The sequence below is a fragment of the Bombus vosnesenskii genome, unplaced genomic scaffold (genome assembly GCF_011952255.1).
Source record: "Bombus vosnesenskii isolate JDL3184/JDL3185 unplaced genomic scaffold, Bvos_JDL3184-5_v1.1 scf7180000014642, whole genome shotgun sequence".
Classification (NCBI taxonomy): domain Eukaryota; kingdom Metazoa; phylum Arthropoda; class Insecta; order Hymenoptera; family Apidae; genus Bombus; species Bombus vosnesenskii.
In genome coordinates, this window is record NW_022883570.1 from 1 (window position 1) to 23,271 (window position 23,271).

At 37.2% G+C, this 23,271-nt stretch overlaps 1 protein-coding gene across 4 annotated transcripts; it reads left to right on the forward strand.

Moving 5' to 3' along the window:
• The first annotated feature begins 18,414 nt into the window (after positions 1 to 18,414).
• On the forward strand, positions 18,415 to 22,045 carry LOC117240468 (translation machinery-associated protein 16 homolog). Of its 4 annotated transcripts, none has more exons than XR_004494703.1 (5): positions 18,415 to 18,571; positions 21,333 to 21,424; positions 21,542 to 21,686; positions 21,771 to 21,911; positions 22,007 to 22,045. XR_004494703.1 is itself a non-coding variant. In XM_033506497.1 (3 exons), exons 1-3 carry the CDS (start codon positions 18,527 to 18,529, stop codon positions 21,642 to 21,644), a joined length of 240 nt encoding a protein of 79 aa, XP_033362388.1. In that variant the 5' UTR covers positions 18,415 to 18,526; the 3' UTR covers positions 21,645 to 21,661. The 4 variants fall into 4 exon arrangements, 1 of the variants encoding a protein (XP_033362388.1); XR_004494701.1 differs by having other exon boundaries at positions 21,978 to 22,017; XR_004494702.1 differs by lacking the exon at positions 18,415 to 18,571 and adding an exon at positions 20,996 to 21,014 and having other exon boundaries at positions 21,978 to 22,017.
• Positions 22,046 to 23,271: the final 1,226 nt, after the last annotated feature.

The window sequence follows — 23,271 nt, forward strand, 5'->3', positions numbered from 1 at the left end:
TGTGAGATACATAAAATAGTAGTCAGAACGTATTTTGGCGCTTGGGGACAGCAACAGCTTTTTTTTTTTTATTTATTTGTTGGAATTACAATCAATTCTCGCGTTGAGAATTTTCAGTAATTTTTCTGGCGTGGCACAGTGACATGGCTGTTTATTTACAATAAGTTAATACTTATTATAGATAGGTATAATTTATAAGTATTATAAGTAAGTTCATATGCTTAATTTGGATAATTAAATGAATCTATGGAGTAGTCCAGTGATTAGGGGGTTTCGGTGTTTCTTGACTCTTTTGCTATATCTGTCGCTATATTTTGTTATTTCCTCTTTGACTGTAGGTATCTTGAGGTCGCGATGGATGGTTTCGTTGGTAACATACCAAGGTGCGTCTATTAAGGCTCTTAGCGCTTTCGATTGGAATCGTTGTAGTATTTCGATGTTGGAGTTACTTGGACAGCAACAGCTGGTGATACTGTCAGACACCTCCATTTATAAACTTTCGAAAATCGATGTGACCTTCAAACTTTAGTGTATTCTGTTTCATAGCACAAAATGTTTCCGAAATGTAAGTTTATTGTTACAATAAACTTGACTAGTGGCTCTGAAATACTATCCTTGAAAAAACAATGGGGAAATTGGAGCAAAAAAAAAGAAGGAAATAAACAAAGACCTTGTTGGTTCGTAATAATAAAATATGCTACAGGAAAAACTTTTTCCAACGGATTGAGATGCGACAAGCTTTAAAAGCTATGACGCGAATCGAGCGTTTGTCTACAAGAGCGCATTTTCGGTGGATATATATGTCGGAATGACATTGGGGATAGGGTTGTCGGTGTTTGAGGAGTCTTCATTGAAGGTAGCCATCGTTGCGGTGTAACGAAGATACGATTTATTGACACAGGTATGAATAACACAGGCTTGACAATCTACCACGGCGGTGAGACGTCCGCGACACTAGTGACAGTGATCTCCGGTTCAATAACGAATCCGCGGCCAACGGGATGACAGGTGGGCGTTCTCGCTGAATCCAAGTCTAACTCGTAAAAATAATTGCTGAGCGTAAAGACGTTACTCTTTAGTCGACGGGAGCGCGTCAAAGAATGCTCGTCCCGTCCCGATGATGCCACAGAGGAAAACTATAACGGGGTGTGTCTAAGGATACGAGATCATCGGATTCGTCGAGAAAAGCCTTCGTTCAGAAAGTAAGGGAAATTGGCGTTGCTGCTAATTGGTCAATCTCCATATCGGTGGTTAGAAAAGGATGCTAGCCGCCCTCGAGGGAAAGTTGCTAGTGGGAGACGCCGCTCGTTGAAAAATATGTCTCCCCTATCTTCCCGTAGTTGGGACAAAAACTGTTTGTCTGTTTGAAGGACTTTAGTTAACTAAACCTTAAGATTTATAACGGGCCCTCGGGCTAGCCGAACATGTACTGCGGTGACGCATCGACATCTGGCAATCATCTTACTCGAAGAATAGGGTCTGCGTGTGGCGAGCCACGCGACAGGAACCGTTGGAATGTTTACTGTCGCGTGTCGCCACGAATATTTCTTTTAAGGAGAGCTATAGAATTACTCCATACCTTTGTTAGGCAAAGCGTTCATCCCTTGATCGCGGCTACGTTGGGCGACAGACTGTCACCTCGAGCCAAAGCTCACCGTCACTAATCTCGAACAATTACAATCGGATTGAATAACTACAATTGTTCAATTACAGCTATAGTAGATTCTAGGTTACAATGTTGCGGGATTATCTAAAATTCCAAAGGCTCCGGTGTTCTTTCATCTCCGACATATAATTATATAATGACTCATTGAAAACCAGCTTTCATTTTTTGTTGATAGTATGGTAAGAAAATGTGAAGTTCGAACGCTTGTAACAATTGCCTGAGTTGCGTCATCCTTGGTTTTAGGAAAAGATAGGGAAGTCACTGAAGGGTGTCGCGGCTTCGAAGTCTTTCGTAGCTGCGACGCGGAGGCCTCTCGGTTGTTCTTTGAACAATCGTCAACGTGGACGAACGTCAAAGCGAAACCACGCGAATTCGGCATTTCCGATAATACGGAACACTGTAAACGCGACTGCGTTGAATTCGTTCGATTAATTCCTAGCAGTATCTATAAACAGTGAACTTAAGGCCCCATACACAACTGCATACGCTAGGTTGTAAGAAATAATAGCTATATAAGTATGTAGCGGCGCATGAGTTAGAGAACGATGCAAATCGAGAGAGACTCATATTATTGTTTTGCCTCGTGACACTTACACAGTCTTGACGTACATGTAACGTCAACAAATATCTCCATTCGACTCAGGAAACCTGAACCGCCTTGCACACGACACCGACTCCCAAAACAAAGGAATATGAATTCGGCACATAGGCATAAGATAAACGAACATCTAGAAGGGCTGTGTCTTGATCGAGTCTTTCAGTCTTTCGGTAACGGTCAAATCGCACACTTGTAATCCTATTATAAAATAAAGGTACCTCGAACTCTGGTTCAAGAACCCAACATATTTTTATTATTATTTTCCCATTATTTTTACGTGACATTTTGGCGATCCTGCCAGGATCCATTCGCTTCAGTGTAAACGAAGTTACGATTTCGGTCTACGGACATTATTGAAGATCGAAGGATTCGAACTACTTGTGTTATGAACTTTGCTGTCAATAATTTACCACGGTGGACCAAATCAACGGGGCCACTGTCAGCATAGAACAAATCAACAGAACGAGTTTGACAGTCAAACAACACATTTGAACGCGCCACAGAGGAAAACACCGCAAGGGAACCTCCTTCTACGAACTTACGTATCAAGGTGAGAAAAGTCGGAATTCTTTTAAACAATATAGAACGCGAAAAGTTAGTTTCTCTAGTAACTCTAGCGAAGAGACAATATGAACAAGAAAGACTCAAAAGCCGAGACAAGTTTACCCTCTACAAGTGGAGTTCAAAATAAAACGGGATCACTCGATTCCTCTACCAAAGCAATTTTAGACTTAATACAGAGACAGAACGAAGAATTTCGACAACAATTTAACGAAATAAAGAATGCTTTAAAATTAGCGAACGAAGAAAATAGAAAACGCGCTAACGAAATGGAAATATTAAGTAGAAACCTCTCTCGTGTTAAACTACCACAAATAAACGTAAAATCAACTGAATTCGGTTCTATGATGACTGACGATGACGATAATATATCAGTATTAAAACACGATACTAATCCACCTCCACCTATGCCACAAAAGCCACCAACATATGTCCAACCATCCAATCCAACAGCTGCAAATTCTGGAAATCTAAAAGCTGTTTAGTATCTCCGATACTAAACGAAGAAAACGATATAAGTGTAGAAGATTTTATTCGTGAAATAAAAGAAATGAGAATGATGTGTAGCGAACAAACGTTATTATTAAAAATGATCAAAGTAGAGAAAATTGTAGGAAAAGCCGCAATGACAATCCGCAATATCCATATTAACGAATTCGAAACTCTGTACGAAGGATTAAGACGTAACGTAACTACTCAAACATCAGTAAGAGAACACCAAGATCAGTTAAGAGTGATAAAGCAAGGAATAACCGAAAGCGTGCAAAATTATAACATTAGATTTCGACGTGTTTTCAACAAACTTCAATACAGCATTACCAATGAATATAAAGACGAACTAACTCGATGAGCGATGAACGATCGACTATACATGGTTTCTGTGATTGACTATGTAAGAGGCCTTCGTTCAGAAATAGGACACGTGCTATTGGCTAACCCCCCCCCCCCCCCAAACATCATCGATGCAGAAAAAAAGGCAATGGACGTGGAAAAATACTTTCGCGAAGACAACGCTCGCAGACGGATGACACGACAAACAACCACTCCACCATCTTATCGTAACCAGACGTCTCGTCCAGTAGGTAACCGCTTCACGATTACAAGTAACATGAATAACAAAACTCCACCCACACAAAACATTCTACCAAGAATGAATAATTTTACAAAGCTTGAAAATCGACCATTAAACGAAAGGCCACAAACGAAATGTTTCAAATGCACCTTGGGAATTGGTTATTGGGAAACCTTGCCAATCAATGCCAAAATTTTCGAATATCGCCTCAAACAAAAGCCCCTCCAGGAATAAACTACAATCAAGAACAATCAGAATTAACAATGCTACCTCAGGAAGACTACTCACAATACGACTACAATTACCAGGACGACGAGGGTTGCGATTTTTCGTTGACTCGGGAGCAGGAATCAACTTGCTTAAACGAGGATGCTACCCAGGAAGAACAATAATACCAGACATATAGAAATTCTCCATGGAACATTCCAAATACGAATCCAATTCCAAAATTAAACTAAATTTATTCAACAAAGAGATAGAATTTTCCTTAGTAGATGATAATTTCCCTATCATAGAAGACGGCATATTAGGCTTACCCGGTTTAAATCAATATCGATTCGAACTCTCCAATAAAACATTAAAATTAGATAATAATACTCTTCTGCTGCAGCAAGAACCAACCCTCGCATCGGGAGAAATCGTTCAAAAAATTGTATACTTCGACGGAAAGCCAACGCCAGTATGCTTTATCAATGGTGATAAGTTTTCAGTCCAAATTTCTAACATTATTGAAAATATAAACACTGTAGATCAAATCGAAAAATTCAAATCTTTGATTCGACTATCGCACATAGAAAAACCTCTTAGAGAACCTATGTAGTATTTTCGTCTGTACCTACTTAAATTATATTTATCTTATTTTCCTTTAATCATTCGTGAACGTAGTGGTAATGAACTTCAATGTGTTTAGAATTTTTTGTGAAATTTCCGTACTTTGCTATACTTATCACTCCAGAGTTATCGTCATAAAGTTTTACAGGGTTATTGTCTAGATTTACATTGAAGACCTTCATAATTTCTCTAATAAACATTAATTCACTCACCGCTTCCGATAGAGCTACATACTCTGCATACGTCCAGGCTTTTGTCACACACCTTTGTTTTTTAGATTTCCAACCGATTACATTTCCATACAATTTAATTACATATCCAGAAGTAGATTTTCTATCTAAGTGATCTCCTGCCCAATCAGCGTCCACATAACAATCTATCGTTTCACACTTTTCATTCCTTTTCTAATGTAACCTTAAATCTTTAATATTAAATATTTCAATATTTCGGTACAAATATTTCAATATTCGCAAAGCATATTTAAAATGTGTCTCGTTACAACAATCTTGAAATCTACTTAAGATAATTCACACTATAACTTATATTGGGTCTGGTATTTGTACTAATATACAGCAATGCACCAATTAAGTTCTTGTATCCAATGTCATTTCTGTTTATCTCAGCGTTTTCTATTTTTAAATTTGTTTCCGTTGGTGTACAGTACAATTTGCTGTTTTGTAAGTTATATTTATTCGCTAATGATTCAATGTATTTCGTTTGGCTTAGTTTCATTTCATTTTTTATATAATCATACTCTATATTTATTCCAAAATATTCTTTCACTTCACTTAAATCTTTCATTTAAAATTTATCAGGTAATAGCTTCTTTACATTTTGTATCCTTTTTTTGTTTTTACTACAGATTAACAAATCGTCTACATATATTAGCAAATAAACAACATTTTCCCCCTCTCCATGAGTATATAGGCACAACTCTATGTTATTCTTCTTAAAATCCAATGTGGTCACATACCTATCAAAACACTCATACCAGTCCCTCGGACTTTCTTTTAACCCATAATGCGCTTTCGATAATTTACAAACTCTATTCGTTCCGTCTGCATATCCCTTTGCTTGATTTACATATACCTCCGAACTTACTTCGCCATTTAAAAAGGCAGTTTTTACATCCATTTGCTGAATGATTAATCCATTTTGACAACAATATGATAGAAGAGAAGAGAATATATGTCACCAACGACTACGTTTCTTTGTTGAAATCCTCTTACCACTAATCTAGCCTTATACTTGTCATCTGATTTTCTCGTGTAAACCCATTTTACATCTAATACTTCTTTGCCTTTTACCCTCTCTACCAATTTCCAAGTTTTGTTTTTATAGAGACACTCTATTTCTTTATCCATAGTCTGTTTCCAATCTTCACTATTTTCACAACAAATCGCCTCCTCAAATGTGCAAAGGATATCTACTCTACAATAATTTGCGTGAATCTCACTACTGTTTTCCTTTTCTGGATACCTTACTGGAGTTTTCTTATTACGTGTAGATCTCCGAGGTCGCCGTAAGCTTTCAAAACTATTATCATTTTCATCTTCTCTACTTTCTAACTCTTCCTTATTCATGCTGTCCAATAAATAATTATCTTTACTATCGTCGCTAACTGCATCGAATGAATTCTCCTCAAAACCGATACATTTTTTGTCTGTTTCTACGACCTCTACATGTCGCTACTGTTATTTTTACACCTAATAGGACTCTCTAACCTACTTCACTATATCCTAACAGAATTCCCATATCTGCCTTCTTATCCCATTTAGAAACTCTTTTTTGTTCTGGCCTTCTTACAAAAACTTTACTTCCATATAGATGTAGATTTTTAACACTTGGTTTTCTCCCGAAGAATATTTCAAAAGGTGTCTTTCTTTCTATAGTATTCGCTAATATTCGATTTTTCAAGTATGCCGCTGTACAAACTATTTCCGGCCAGTACCTTTTATGTACTTTCGCTTCCGCTAACAAGCAACGCGCCATGTCCATCACTGTTCTATTATACCTTTCCGCTGTCCCGTTTAATTCATGTACGTATGTTGGGCAATTATTTATTCTTATACCATTATCCCTAGCAAATTTATAAATTCGATTATTTAAATATTCTTTACCATTGTCGCATCTTAATATTTTTAACCTCATGCCCGTTAAATTTTCAGCTTCATTTACGAAATGTACGAAAGAATCAAAGACCTCATCTTTTGATTTTGTACAATAGATCCTAGCTATTTTACTATAATCATCGATAAATAAAATGAAATATTTTTCTCCATTGAATCCGGTAGTCTTAAAGGGACCACATACGTCCGTATGAATAATTTCCATTATTTCCCTAGCATTAGTTCGATTATTTTTGAAAGGTAAGTTATGCATTTTGCTTTCTATACACACCCTACATTTCAAAAGTTCCTTTTCAAATTCATTCGGTATGCCAGTCACTAGCTGCTCTTTACCCAAAATCTCTAAATATTTAAAATTTACGTGTTCTAGCATTCTATGCCATCTTTCCTTTTTACTCATATCACTACGTTCGCCACTGTTTACTAAGTGCTTCTTCCTTTCAATATACTTTTCATTTTATATGTACCATTCTCTTTGACCGCTAAAGCTGTAAGTTTATTGTTCTCATCTATTATTTTTGCAATATTTCCTTTTGAAATAACCATATTATTATTATTCGTTAGCTTGCCGAAACTAATCAAGTTTGCGGACATTTCTTTCACATAAAAAATTTTATTCATATTTATTTTATTTCGTTTTTCAAATGCTTCAAAATAGCTTATAACATTTCATACTTTCGTTGCCTTTATCGATCTATTATCGCCCAAATATATGTCGGGTTAACATTAGAATTAGGGTTAGGGGCGTAAAGCGACTCTTCGTTTGGATTACACGTCGTCGTTATGCCATAGAGAAGACACTGGCTAGTGCAAATACGATTACCATAGAACTGGACAAGTAACCGTGGTGATTAGATACTCGAGAGACTAATGACAATGATCCTAGGTTCAATAACGAATCCGCGGACAACGGGACGGTAGTCGTACGCACTCGCAAAAATCTAAGTCGGATTCTGTGTTAGTATTCGCTGACCGTAAGGAGTTAATCCTTTTTTTTTGTCGATGAGACCGCAAAAGAGAATGACTTTCCGTCCCGGTGATACCCCAGAGGAAAACTATGACGGGGTGTGTCTAAGGACACGAGATCATCGGATTCGTCGGGGACATCCTACGTTCGGAAAGTAAGGGAAATTGACGTTGCTGCTAATTGGCCAATCTCCATATCGGTAGTTAGAAAAGGATGCTAGCTGCCCTTGAGGGAGGGTTGCTAGTGGGAGACGTCGTTCGTGGAAAAATAGGTCTCTCCTGTCTTCCCGTAACTGGGACAAAGACTGTGTATTTGTTGAAGGATTTTAGGTAACTAGATATTAGTGTTTATGACGGTCCTCGGGCTAGCCGATCACGTACTGTGGAGACGCGTCGACATCTGGTAAACATCCTGCCCGGAGAATAGGATCTGCGTGTGGCAAGCTACGGGACAGAAACCGTTGGAATGTTTACTGCCACGTGCCGCTACAAATCTTTCTTTTAAGGAGAGCTATAGGATTACTCAATGCCTTTGTTGGGTGGAGAGTTCGTCCCGTTGACCGCGGCTACGTTCGGCGACTAATTGTCGCCTTGAGCCCAAGCTCAGTGTCACAAGTCTCAAACAAATACAATTGGTTAGAATGATGGCAAATCGTTTAGTTACAACTGTAGATTTTAATTACAATGTTTTTATGGATTTTCCCGAGGTTTCAGAGAGAAGGCACCGGTGTCCTCTTATCTCCGACATATATATTTACCGGTTCTTTACGGTCGATAGATTTATCAAAATAATTTACGTCGTTAATAATGTGATCGGTACAACCGCTATCTAATAGGCATGTTATTTCGTTACCACTTATCTCGTTCATCTCGCTGCTGTGTGCTGCGTGCGCTGTTGCCATCCATATGCCTGCTCCTGAGTTGCCATATTCGCTCGTGCCGGCTGCTGATTGACGATGGAAGTTTCCACGCCCCCTGTTCGTATTGCCTTTGTTTCCTCTTCCTCTGCGACCACGTGTTGACCCACGCCGATAACTGTTACTGCTTCCCGCTTGGACGCCATTTTGACACTCTCATGCAAAATATCCCACTCTTCCACATTTGAAGCATCCTTCCTTTTTTGCAGCAAAGGCATTAGTTTTCATTTCTCCTCGATTAGACTTATCTTTCTTTTCCGCTATTTCTATTTTATTCTTCACGCACGCTACCGTTTGTTTCTCTTCTTTCACTGCATCTATTATATCCGCTATGTAGCTATGCTCTTCGGGTAACGTATTGTTTTCGCACGTTCGCGGGGAGACGCGATCTCGAAGAAGCGCGCCAACGGGAGTCGTAAATTCCCGTTACGATTTGCTAATCGACGCCGCGAATCGCTCGATCCCTTATTTCGTTTAGGATAATAAGGGTAGTTAAATGAAGGATAACGCTGTTGCTAACAGGTTATTATATATTTTCACAAACCAACAACTTCGGTGTAACACAAAATGAATGTTTGTTATGAGATGACTACGAATGAGTGCGACCTGAGTCTCTAGACGGATTATCGCGTATACTGATGGATTTGTCGACTCACTGTATTCGAATTGCTGACCGCTTGACCAGATGCTTGATTGAGACTGGCTGATCTTCGGGTGTAAACCCGGTCGAAGGATGTTGACTTTTCGAAGGATGTAAAGTCAGTGATGTTCGGAGACGATGCTGTGGAGACGATGGGTGTGTCTAGCGCACGGGACCATCGGATTTGTTGGTGACGATTTTGACTAAGGGAGTGAGGGAAATAGTCTTCGTTGTTAATTGGTTAAACGAAGGGTCTTAACCGCCCTCGAGAGAAAGTGGTTCGTGGGAGAAAAGTTGCATCATACGTGAGAAAAACCAACCTTCCCTTGTCAAGCCGTAGTAGACAAAGGTCTTTAGAAATGCTTTGGAAACAGACGTTTGTTCAGTTTGAAGGACCTCGACTAGGAAATTCCTAAGATTTATGGAAGATACTTGAGACTATTGAGGACACGCAGTGAGTATCCGAAGACATCTGGTTGCCATCTTGCCCGCGGTGTGTGGCCTGGGCTAGGTAGAGTTACGCGACGTAACACGTATTTATCATGTAATTCAGCTTTTCCCTCTCACTCACTTTTGCGCCTGCACCTTTTAATTCATTTATTAATTTTTCAAGATCGCTAAAAAACGATGCTGAATCACTGTATTTATCAAGACTTATCTTCTCCAATCTCCTTCTGCACACGATCTAGTGCCGTCGATTCTTTCAAGTACACTTCGTCGAACTTTTTCATTATTTCATACGCTGTTCTTTCTTCCCTAATATATTCTAATTGTCTATTTGAGAAGGCACTGTAAATTATATTTATCGCCTTCAGATCCTTTTTATCCCAGTCTGGATTGTCTGTTTCAGTCTTCACTCTAGTTATAACAATATCACATTCTTTATATCTCAGAAACATTGTTATTCTTTTCTTCCACATACCGTAACCCTCACCATCAAATATCGATAGCATAATTTCCGATCTCTCCATTTTAATTGATTTCCTATTCTTTACTCAAGCGTTCCTACGTGCTTGAAGTATTTTTTCTTTTATTTTATATTCTTTGAACGTTTCTTCCCTTACTAAACTCGCAAGACTAAAAACCACGCATTAAATAGCTTGAAAAACTAGTAACCACGCTCTGCTACCATGTTAAGGTATAGAGAGGATTCGAAAATACAAATAGTTTACTTTATTTCGCACACAACAGCTATACATATATATATTACACTCTGAAGACTTCGATAACCTTCTTGCACGCACGCTTGTTGTCCACCACCTCCTCTAGATTCTCCTAACAGCCTCCAATCGTCTTTTGTCTCTACTGAGACCTGGACGCCCTCTGACGCTTACACACACATTCACGTGTACAGTGTAAATGTATCATCTACCTAACAAGATCATCAACGTAACATCCTACCGTCCTCCCGAACAACATAAAACCGAAATAAATAAACAGATGACTGAACTGTTAAACAAAGAGATTATAGAACCCTCCGACTCTCCCTATAACTCTCCTGTCTGGGTCGTTCCAAAGAAAATCGACGCATCAGGGAAACGAAAGTGGCGAGTAGTGATTGACTTTAGGAAGTTAAACGAACTAACAGACCAAGACGCGTATCCACTACCTGACATTGACGATATACTATCACAGCTAGGAAATAAGAAATATTTCTCCTCTTTAGACTTATCCTCAGGGTTCCATCAAATACCCATGGACGAGAATTCAAAGAAATACACTACATTTAGCACACCACAAGAACACTTCCACCATAATAGAATGCCATTCGGGCTCAAGAACGCACCTGCTACCTTTCAAAGAATGATGGATACCACGTTAAGAGGTTTGATTAACAATCACTGTTTCGTTTATCTCGATGATATCATTATATTCGGGCAATCGATAGAAGAACATACTAAAAACTTAGTCATTATATTCCAAAGACTCGGGCAAGTAGGTCTAAGAATACAACCAGATAAATGTGAATTCTTAAAGCCCGAATTAGAATATCTAGGACATGTAGTGACAGCAGATGGAGTAAAACCTAACCCTAAAAAGATAGAAGCAGTAAAGAATTTCAAACTACCAAAACATCCTACAGATGTAAAATCATTCCTTGGGCTAGCTGGATACTATAGAAAATTTATTAGAAACTTCTCTAAAATTGCCAAACCTCAATCTATTTTTAAAGAAGGACATTTAGTATTAATTCATAACGATCATAAAGAACACAAGATAGATACTGAATGCCCAGGGCCATACACCATTGAAAAAGTGAAAAGCCCCTTATTATGAAATAATAGTAAATCACTCGATTAGGAAAATACATGGTAACCGTATTAAACCTTACTTTCCAGGACGATCTTCACCTTCTTCATAGTTAGCTAAGCTAAACGTTATACCCCTTAATGGTAGTTCTATATATCAAGAAAAATTAGCTCATGCATACTTATATAGCGAATCCGTAAACGTAATTATAGGTTTAGACATTAAGGATATATATGCAAAACTCAGCGAAATTAAAAGATTTAGACTAATGTTAACAGAACATTTTAAAAGTGAATGCCCGTATTCCAAGGAAATGATTACACGCGCTCGCAAAAGAAATTTAGACAATGTAATCATGCATATTAAATTTATGACACACACTTGTTACCGAAGAGGGTCATTGAATTTTGTTGGATCCATTTCTAGAAGTCTATTTGTAACTCTGGATAACGATAATTTAGAATTAATGAATAAAAATATAGATAAATTTTTTGATGAAAACAATAACTTAAAAACCAATATAACTTACAAAACAAATTTCAAAACGATAGCTTTACCCTTAACTGACAGTCTAGAAGAAATCCTAACAAAAATTGAAAACGCTCCAAAAATCATTAATAATGTATAATCGTATAGAATGCACCTCAATGAAATTTCCAACGAAGTAAACTCTCTTAATTATGAACATAGAATTAGAAGTCTTAAGAAATAGGAACTAAGTGTCTTATAAATTATTAGTTATATTGATCTAGCATTACTAGGAACATATGTATATTTAACAAAATAGGATTATTCGATATTATAAGCAAATACCTACCTTCCAAATTATGTATTCGCGTATTATGTTGTAAAACCAAAGAAAAAAAAAGACACAGGTATAAGCAATATCTCTAGACCAATAGAGCGCACCTTTAAACACATATTCCACACCTGAAATACAACCATTACAAGAATTACCTGAAGACACCAATTCAGTCATCCTCGAAGCAAGGCATGTAAGATTCCAAAAGGGCATACAAAAGGAGGCACTACACCGAAAATAAGAGTCTGGAGGACCAGCCGCACTCTAACACTGGGGGAATGTAACGTCAACAAATATCTTCAACCGACTCAGGAAACCTGAACCGCCTTGCACACGACACCGACTCCCAAAATAAAGGATTATGAATTCGGCACGTAGGCATAAGATAAACGAACATCTAGAAGGGCTGGTTCTTAATCGAGGCTTCAGCCTTTCGGTAACAGTTTAATCGCACACTTGTAATCCTATTATAGAATAGAGGTATCTCGAACTCTGGTTCAAGAACCCAACATTTTTTTATTATTATTTTCCCATTACTTTTGCGTGACAAGCAAAGCGTAACGATAAACAAACTCCGAGCAAAACAATGTTGCCGCTACGTGCAATCGTCAACCGAGGTTGAATTTAAAGTTTTCGATACTCCCCCGAGTATAAATAAAAGAACACGATCGTTAAGACAGTTAGTATCGAACATTCTTATAGCGAATTAATATCGAACGAACGTAAGCATTACCTTGTATACATATATCGAGCAACACTAAGCGAACGACGACTCATTCTGTACTGCAAATAATTTTAAATACATTTGACTACACTAAGTATCAACTCGTCTGGTCATTAATCAACAACGCGTTTAATCGTCCTCCACATACATGTTGTATAAGCTACTATGTGTACATTTATTTATGTTTCCCATGGTACAGACGTATTCCTTATTTTATTGTAGCTGTGTAATTTCAGTAGTCTTGCATAAAGGACATCTGTTTTGTTGCAGTTGTATCAGCTATTAATTGTAATACTTGAAGCGTTTGTATCTAATCGTCATGCATCTGTGGTGGCACTCGACCATGGAACTTTCCAACGGCTTCGCGACACAAAGCGCTATACCTTCAAAGCGTAAGGCCGACACGCCTAATGTACCATTGATATCCCTACAGTTCTTTCGCCGAATATTCGGAAGAATGCATACGCGGCAACCGTTGCGGACATCTAATAAAGAAAGAATCCATTTGGTTTCGAATCAAAGATTCATTCTGCCCCGAGCTGCGGAGTGCGAAAGGTTAAGCGTCAAAGCGAAGCAAACACAATTAGAGATACGTGATTATTGACTCTTGACAGTTAATCGTTAGTCGTTAATTGTTGATCATAAATTGTTGACTGTTGATTGTTAATAATTTAATTAACTTTTTTGTTGAACATCAAGAGTATTTCTTGTGGGCACCTTCACCCACTATCTACCTCACATCGTTATTCTACATACGGAAGGCAAGATTGATATCAAGTTCGAAGGATAGACCGCAGAAGTCTGGTCTCTGCTATTACCACGAGACCTTTCGAGACCGTGCAAGGAAGTGCCGGGCCCCTTGCAACTGGACCCAGTGAAACGAGACCAGCCGTCCGTAAACGCGGCATGTGGCGATGGCTTTAGTATCCCGTCGCATTTTCGTGACGGACAGGGCACCAAGGATCTCTTTCCTTGTGAACACCGGTGTCAATATAAACGTATACCCGTGCAACAAACTACGCGGATCCGCGAACAAAGATACGTACGAGCTGTTCGCGGCGAATCGAGTGGTCGAAGCAAACCGAAAACGCCTTTCGCGCGTCAAAACGCATCGTCTCTGACGCCACAATGTTAGTGTCACGACCGGCATACTTCAAATCCGATGGACTGACGATGGAGATAAAGATGTGGCGGCAATATCGCTGAAGTGCCTAATGAACCATCAACATCCCAACGGTCCTTCCGCCGAAGGTTCTAGAAGAAAGAGCACGTGGCAACGGTCGCGGACGCCTAGCAAATGCAAATGCATGGCGGGGATGTTGAGGGATGACAAAAGAAAGTAATCGGATTCGATCGAAAGTCAAATCATAAGAGCTTTCAGTCTTGGAAAGTCACTCCTAGAGTTTGGAAGTGGATTGTAAAGTGAATTGTTAGAAAAAAAATAAAGTTTCTTTTTTTTATTTACACCTCAAATTTCTTTTTTTATTTTGTTGTTTTACGTGACATTAGCGCATCCGGTATCGGCAACAGCGCGTGAACGACAAATGGCAGCCGCTAGGATTCGTTACAAAATCTTTGTCTCCCGTGCGATCAATTCTGTATTTAGAATAATTTTAAATATATTCGACAATATCAAGTACCAACTCGTCACGTCATTATTTAAATCATCCACCACAAATCCAAAAACAGAATAAGGAAAACAGAGAAACGAACAAATAGAAAATTAAGTTGCTAACATGTTTTTCTATAATAATATTTTAACATCAATATTGTAATACGCAATGTGTTACGCCGCCTAAAACATCTGCACGCCAGCCGGCGCGACCGGACAACAACCGACCTGCGTAACGTCACTTCGACCCTCAATAAACCTAAGGACCCACCATAACTTTCACTTCCCTGCATTGTTTCACCATGTGTCTTCAATCCGTTTGTCTTGAAGAATTTCTAAAGCTTAAAAATATTCTCGAAACACAGTCGGTTTTTAGAGAGGTCCTTGGGTTTATTAGTCGCACTTAAAACACGGAGAAAGCGGGTATGCACCCATTAGGAAAATCCGAATAGCCCTGTAATAAAACAAGCTAGGTTTTTCTCACGCACACAGTCATCTGTCCACCACGATGGTAGGAGACTCCCTACTCATCCCTTCGAGCCGTAGTGCAGGTCATGACCAATCGACACCGCGGTTCGTTGCCCTCACTTTTCCTAACGAAAGTGGGAACAACGAATCCGCGTTCTTTAGGCACAGGGGCACACCCACACCGAACTTTTCTTCCGCATTAGAAAAAGAGCGACAGACAGTCTAAAAACTAACGCCTAACGCGGCAGTTTACACATAGCGCGAGAGTCGCATACTTCACGCAAATCTTTTGTCGGTTCTCGGTGTTGTCGAACACACATCTTCTCTCCTAAATATATTATAGTGCTAAGTCCATTAATACATTAATTTCCATTATAAGAACCCTGCTCTAGCGTACATATCTATCGCATCTTCGTGCGACAAGTTGTTAACTATTTATTTCTCTACGTCAGTGTAATCTAAGTGTTGGGAATATATAATTTATAATTCTGTGAATCACAGTGTTATACAAACTCAATCACCCCTATTATCTCAACGGAAATCAGGGGATCGATCAATTCGTGGTGTCGATTGTTATAATCGTAACGGGGATTTACGACCCCCGTTGACGTCTCTCCTCGCGATTACGTCTCCCCGCAATTGGTCGAAATTTACACACTGTGAAAATGAAAAAATTGGAAGCAACCGAACTACGGATGAAACTAAATCACTTCGCTGCTTGTAAAGATAACTTTTAGTGTTATAAACATAAGTCAAGTAGCAAAGAGCATAAATTGAATTTACCCAAACTCTTCTTGAAATCTGACAAAATGATTCTTTATTTTGTCAAAAAAATCTTTACGTATTTTCCATTCCCATTCGTCGCTTTTTTCAGTGGCGTGTTTATCGCTACGTCGAAACTCCGCCGGGTAGCAGTTAATTTCATTTAAAGTAGAAAACTATTCAGAAACGTGTATACGTTACACAGCAACAAACCAGTCGCCCTGTTATTACCTCGTTCTCAACAGTTCAAATTTCAGGGACAACCGACTACTTAGTATCGACCCAGTACATCATATTTACTCGCCAAAATAATTGTAAACGAAAATTGTAACCAGACGTGCCGTTAGTAACTACCATTTTTCGCGAAACTTCTTTTTCATTTGGCGGAAATTTAAACAAACCCCGAAACACCGTGGCGTTTTGCAACTGTCTTTAATCCTTTAAGATAAAAAAGATTGACGCAAAATTTTGACGGGATGAAATTTCACGATATATTCAGGTGAAACGATGCGAAATTAGAGCGAAGCTTATAATGGGAATATAGGTTGCTTGTCTGTTGTCATAAAATGAGATATGCAGAATATATTAAAAAATAGAGTATATGTAATACGAAACTTTATATTATTCATGTTATTATGGACAAAATATCACAATATGGTCATATATTTAAATCTCCTCCGAAAAAGATTATTGTATGTAGAACACAGTTTAACTGTATTTTGAATTCTTGTTTATCAGATCACAATTGATAAGTTGATATTAGGATGATTATCCTCATTTGAAACAATTTTGTGACTGTTATTTGTCAATATACTTTATATCTTATGTACATTTTAAATATAGTACGCAAACTCGAAGTTGCAAGGAACATTAATAAAAACTCAATATTTCAATAACGCCTTTCATGATTATAATTAAATATTTTTTCAAAATGTCGTATCAGTGTTACATCTAGCACCCCCTCCCCCACCCACAAAAGTTTACCAATTTATAATATATGTACTAGTAGATTGACAAGTTACGATTTACAGGTTATATAGAATTCTATTTTATGATTTTATAATTTTTCGTTAAATAGACTAATCAAATAACTTGCAATTAGTAAAATTTCATTTGTTTTATCGTCAAACTTGTGCAAGGGAACATATTAATGCTGGTAACTTTAGTGACTTGCAAAATTTCAATAATGCAAGACAGGCCAGATATTCAATTGCAATTGGTTGCTATCCATATTTTCATCGGTCTTACAATAACCTTATGTTATCAATTATGAATTAAAAAGTTAATGAAATCACCACTCACCCAAGGCCAATGGGTATGACTTCTTTTCGAAGATCGATTGAAATCTCGAGTTTGTTGTTTGAGACATTCAGTTACCACAAGACAAAAACACCTCTCCATTACAGCCGACGTAAACAAAACATGACAGATTCTTCCAATTCTCGGACAACAAACATAGGCATACATACTGTTTTAAAGTCACAGTCTGTCGTTGAACTTTCGCCAAGTAACTTGATACGTACATATACACGTCCCTCGAAATCAGTTTTCGACGAAAATACATACGTGACATGTTATGTTGCAACCGAACGTGAATTTCTCGCGGGAAATAGCCTGATATCGTTTATTTATGCGTCTCTCAAATACGAATTTTACTATACACTTCGTTTAAGATACGCCATTTTGCAAAACGATTATCGAAAGATTACTGCTTACATCGAGATCGAGAATAGATTCGCAGGAAGCTGGATGCCGCGATTTCTTCCCGCGCTTTACTTTCTTCCGAAGTTGTGATTGGTTGATTTCCTGCTGCCATATTCGGTTTCGCCGAGAATCGTGAACACGTACGCTGGAAGCAATGCGGGGTAACTATTTAATTTATTTCATAATATTATTTAACATATATCGTGAAAAGTTCTGAATATTCGGATTCTTCTGTTATCGTTTCATCGTATGTTAGCATTATCAGCTCTCGATATCGAATTGACAAACAGAATTTTTCTCATACAAAGTAAGTCACATTAAGTATATGTATATGTATAGTCGAAGCAATGCAATTAAAAATTTTTCCATTTTAATTGGTATTATTTATCACAGACATTTTACCGAGCATTCATTTTATAAATCTTATACATATATATATATATATATATATATATATATATATAACCAATTTATAATATATATATGAATACACACGCGCGCGCACACACACACACACACAAATATACACACACACACACATATATATACACAAACAATAGAAATACTTTCGTGTGCTATTATACGTAGTTCGATAGTTTACATTTCACGGGCCCCGTGTTGCACCTGCGTCGGTTTCGTTCCTGTTTCCAACGTATAAGTGTAGCGTCAGTGATTCGCGTGACGCGACGCAGCCTTCAACGTTTGTTTTTCTCCGTTTATGCGTTGTGTGTTCGTTTGAATGAAAACGTCGCGAGTGTTGTAACAAAAACCACGGAAAACAGAAGAAGAATACGGGAGCAAAAGGAATTCCAGGCTACAGCAGAATGCCCATTGCCCAACAGGGTTTCGTTCCATGGTATTTCAACGAGGTAAGCTACCTCTTTTAGTACGCTTCAAGGCGCCTCTTTCCAACCAATTAATTTGCGTCCAACACCATTTTAACTTCGTATACTCAGAGAAAATATCGTTCTTTTGTTTTTTCTAACTCTGATCTATGTATAAATTTACTGCGACGGGTCATTTCTACGGATTAACGTATCTTATAAAAACGTTGCGTGAAATGTTAATAATATATAAGTCTTGAAACATTTGTACTAATTTCATAGAGGAACGTAGTTGGTACCTTCCGGGTGGCATATTGTATACTTGTTACATGAACTTTCCAAATATCTTACAGTTAAATGGTTGGATTGTTTACTAGAATAAGCAACACAACATTGTTTTTGATTTATTGTGAATGAATTTATAGAATCATATTATTTTACACATATACACTATCGCGCAAAAGTATCCCAACATTTGATTACTTTTGATATTATGTTATTTAATTGCACAATCAAATTGATAGTATGTGCCGATATATAATGATTACGATCTGTATTATTATCTTATTCCTATGATGTGGTTTTAACATAGGTCGTAACAAAACGGTCAAAAAAATTCTTTATTCTCAGACTCTGTAGCCTGTAAGAAACGAATTAATTAATTAAGAATCTCGTTGTAACCTACAGGTTCGGAAAAGGCTGATAGGCTTTGGTCTACGTGGTGATTGGGAATTTTCATTCGTTTCGAGTTCGCTTAGCTGATAAATAGTGAATGTGCATTTCTTCCAAAATAAAGAAGAAAGCGAAGTCGATAGAAACGTGGGTCAAATTTGAAATCATTTCTCGATTATGTGGAGGTTGATTAAACGCGTTGGTGTATATAGTGATGAGACGAGTTGATATTTGGTGTAGTCAAATGTATTTAAAACTATCGGCAGTACTCTTCTAACGATCTCCCTCTAACGAATTTAAATTCGACTTCGGTTGACGGTTGCGCGTAGCGGCGATATTGTTCTGCCCGGAGTTTGTTTATTATCAAGTTTCGTACCTCGAGACGGTATCAATGCCCCGAGGCAAAACAACAACATGAGTTACTCTCGATTCGCATCGTCCTATGACTCATATGCCGCTACAATATGCAATCGAATAAAGTGATAAATAGCTTGCAGATGTTTACGCGTCTCTGAAAATGTTAAAAGATATAACATGTTTAACGCGAAGTATTCGTGATAATATTCGCTGCAATTTGAAATATCTGCGTGCAGTCTCGTAGGTTTTGAATAAAAATTTATCTTTTATCGAAAGATACATACATGTTTTGGCCTATATATAGCTTTGTACTCTTGTAACCTAAAAGAGAAGTCGAGAAAAAGTGATGTTAACTCTTGCAGTAAAAAATTCATTTATGTCAATACTACATTTAGAAATGCACCAAGAGAAGCAAGACAAATTATTGACGAAACACAGGATAGTCATTTCCGATCCAAAAGAAAAACGCAACTAAAATAATATGTAGATAGCTATTAAGGCAATAAATAATAAAGTCATTGAAATGATCCATCATTTCAAACTAATATCGCTTCTCTTTACTTCAGAACTGCTAGAAACATTTTAAATATCATTTATGTCTTGGTTCCCTTGCGAAGTTCTCGAAGAATTCGTCAAATGATGTCATGAACAATATAAATAATCGTAAAAAATCTATATTTGTGTTTAAAAAATAGGCGAATAAAGAGAAATAGGATAATCGAGACCGGTGAAAAAGGATCAACCAACATCCCGCATCTGATACAAGCGGAAGAGAAATCAATTTCTATCATGTCGCACGGCGAACAAGAACGCAAATACGGAATCTTTTGTATAATACTACTCCAAACTCTGTTGAGTTGCAGTAATAATAATAATCGGGTGTTGACTTCTGCTCGTTTTTACTTGAAGTTTGCTCGTTACCTCTTTGAAATTTGGTGGATCGTTTTCTGTCGAAACCCGTTCCATCTGACGTTAAAATCAATAAAAACAATATTACGATAAAGACTTTTATCTCCATTGTTGTCAACTTCCGTCAAGTCTTCGTTTTCTGCTCGCTGAATATAATACGGATTCCCAAAAACTTTCTTCGTATGAAATTTTACTAATGTACATTTATCAAACATTGCACATTTTAAAATAGGTTATCATTATAAGATTAAAAAAAATAGCTAAAAATATCTTGAAACAAAAGAAACCAATTTTGAAGTTTGTTAGCCCGGAAATGTCATGGTAGGAAGGTATACTTCGATATTACTTTTACTATCGATAGGCGTCGCCGTCGTTGCTGTTATCATATACGAGACACAACAAATCACGAAATTGACAAATCACCGGTGATCTCCTCGAGTCGCAGTTCGAACGGTTCACAAATAAGTTAAAGAATTAAACTTTAGATATAGTGGTAAAATTTATTGTATGAATCCAACAGAGTGACGGTTCAGGGTGTTATAACAAAGAGGTATAGAACGTTGATTTGGGAGACTTCTTGTACTGAGGTTTTAGTCCCTCTGAAGCGGTTATCGTCGGGTGTATATCAGAGGCGCCTATCCGTTGCTATCTGGTTATTGTTTCGATAGCTGTGGCATGTAGGATGTTTTGTCTACTCTATTAGTGCTTCTAATGCACTAATTCGTGTGATGCTGTCGACGATTCGCCTGTGCATGATTATACATTGAGTAAACGGATAGCCTGAGTTGGAGTGTTGATGATTAGGATAATCGAAATAATTCATAGCCATGGTAATATTTTAACTAATTTATTTTGTTGTCTTTTATAGGCCACTGCAATGAGAAAAGAATTCCTGAAGCCAAAGAAAATGATACACCCAAATAGCAGAAAGTCTATCGCTATTACGAAAAAAGCCAAAAAGTAAATACAATTACTATTAAATTATGTGATTTTGTTATGTACACTTCATTTATTTTATATGATTATATAATACTTTTGTGTAATAAAGAAGGAAATGGACAATGTGTTTTGTTTCAGAATATCAAATAGACAGAAGGCAGAAATGTCCTGCTTGATAAAACAGAATTCAATAGGAGAGAAAATATCGTGGATCAGAAACAATATGATTCCAGGCGTGTGACTCTATACTCCAGAGATAACTGCAAGTTTGTTAGAAACGGAGGTAAAACAAAAATGTATACACATGATGATACAGAGATTGTACATTAAAGATGTGATTAGTTATAGTTCTATATTTGATCCAAAGGTATGTAGCAAGAAATGATGAAGAAATGGAAGAAATTACTATTAAAAGGTCTATAGGTAGCAACAGGAGTAGACAGCATGCTAGGAGGGAACATATAATTAGAGTAGAAAGAACTAGGAGAATATCATACACGTGGAATAGGTAAAGAATTACAGCCAAATTTATTTTCAATATACCCTGATGTACAAACCCTCCTTTATTTTTCAGAAATTTCTGATATTTTAAATGCAACTCAGTGTGAAATGTTATTGAATTGGAATAATGAATTACAGTGTGCGAATAATTTTAAATTTATAAGGTTTGGCGAGAAAGATTTAAAGAAAGTATTAGAGCTAAGAAAAAGAATGAAAATAAGCCATATTAGACTATCCAAATCTCTATTAGCTATGCCTGTAAACAAGAAGAATTTATTCAGCAAGCCAATTGGTTTAGATGAAAATAGTGTAATGGAAATAGAATAAATTCTGTAGATATGTCTTTTTATCTTTCATCTCTATTTAAAAACAAGAAAACAGAAGAAAAGCGAACAGTTTCGTCCTTTTTTGTTTGCGAAATGCTAGAAACCGCATTTCGTCTTGCTCTTATCTCCCACGAGAAACAGTCACGTCACAAGATACAAGAGTACGATAGAAGAGAAAAGAAAATGTTCGATTGTGAAATATACAACAAAACTGAAACATGCAGATGAATCACGTGCACGTTATGAATATTCTGCATCGTTTCTCCGTCTTTCCTTCATTTTTTTCGCTACCTGCTCCATTATTTAAGAACGAAGATATAGTAATTACTCTCAAAGTTGTACATTTCGAAATGGTAGGAAAATCAATAGTACAATGATAAATATACGATTTTAAAAGCTTTTTAGATTTCTTACATACTTAGCATTAATCAAATAGCTTAGTATATAAAAGAGTTTACTTATGTCGCATGTTATAAATGCAGCTGCGTTCGTTACAACAATTCCAATTCCCAGGAATTTCTCTCGAAGATCGCAGTGAAGAATTTGCTTTGTTAAATTATTACTGGTATACTTCGTCAACTTGTGGTATATCGATACAATTTGTCAACCATCACTTTTAATAGCTTCTCGCTAATAAAAACATTTCGTACCCATTTAATAAGAAGCAGTATATTCTTAATTATTTAGAAATTTAGTTAATGATGTTTAAAAATACGAATATGTTTAAAAATTATAATGTAAATATATATATTTCATTTCATGTTTTACTAATATATCTCTAATTTAGATTAAATATCTGAAACTTGAAAGAAACTTTTAAAACTTTCAATACATCGCATACGTTTCAAATTTAATGCATAGTTACATATATATATACGATCGATCTTACTCGATCATCTTACTCGAAGAACAGGGTCTGCGTGTGGCGAGCTACGGGACAGGGACCGTTGGAATGTTTGCTGTCGAGTGTTACAACTATTTCCTTCTTAAGGAGAGCTATAGAATTATTCCATGCCTTTGTTAGACAAAGCGTTCATCCTG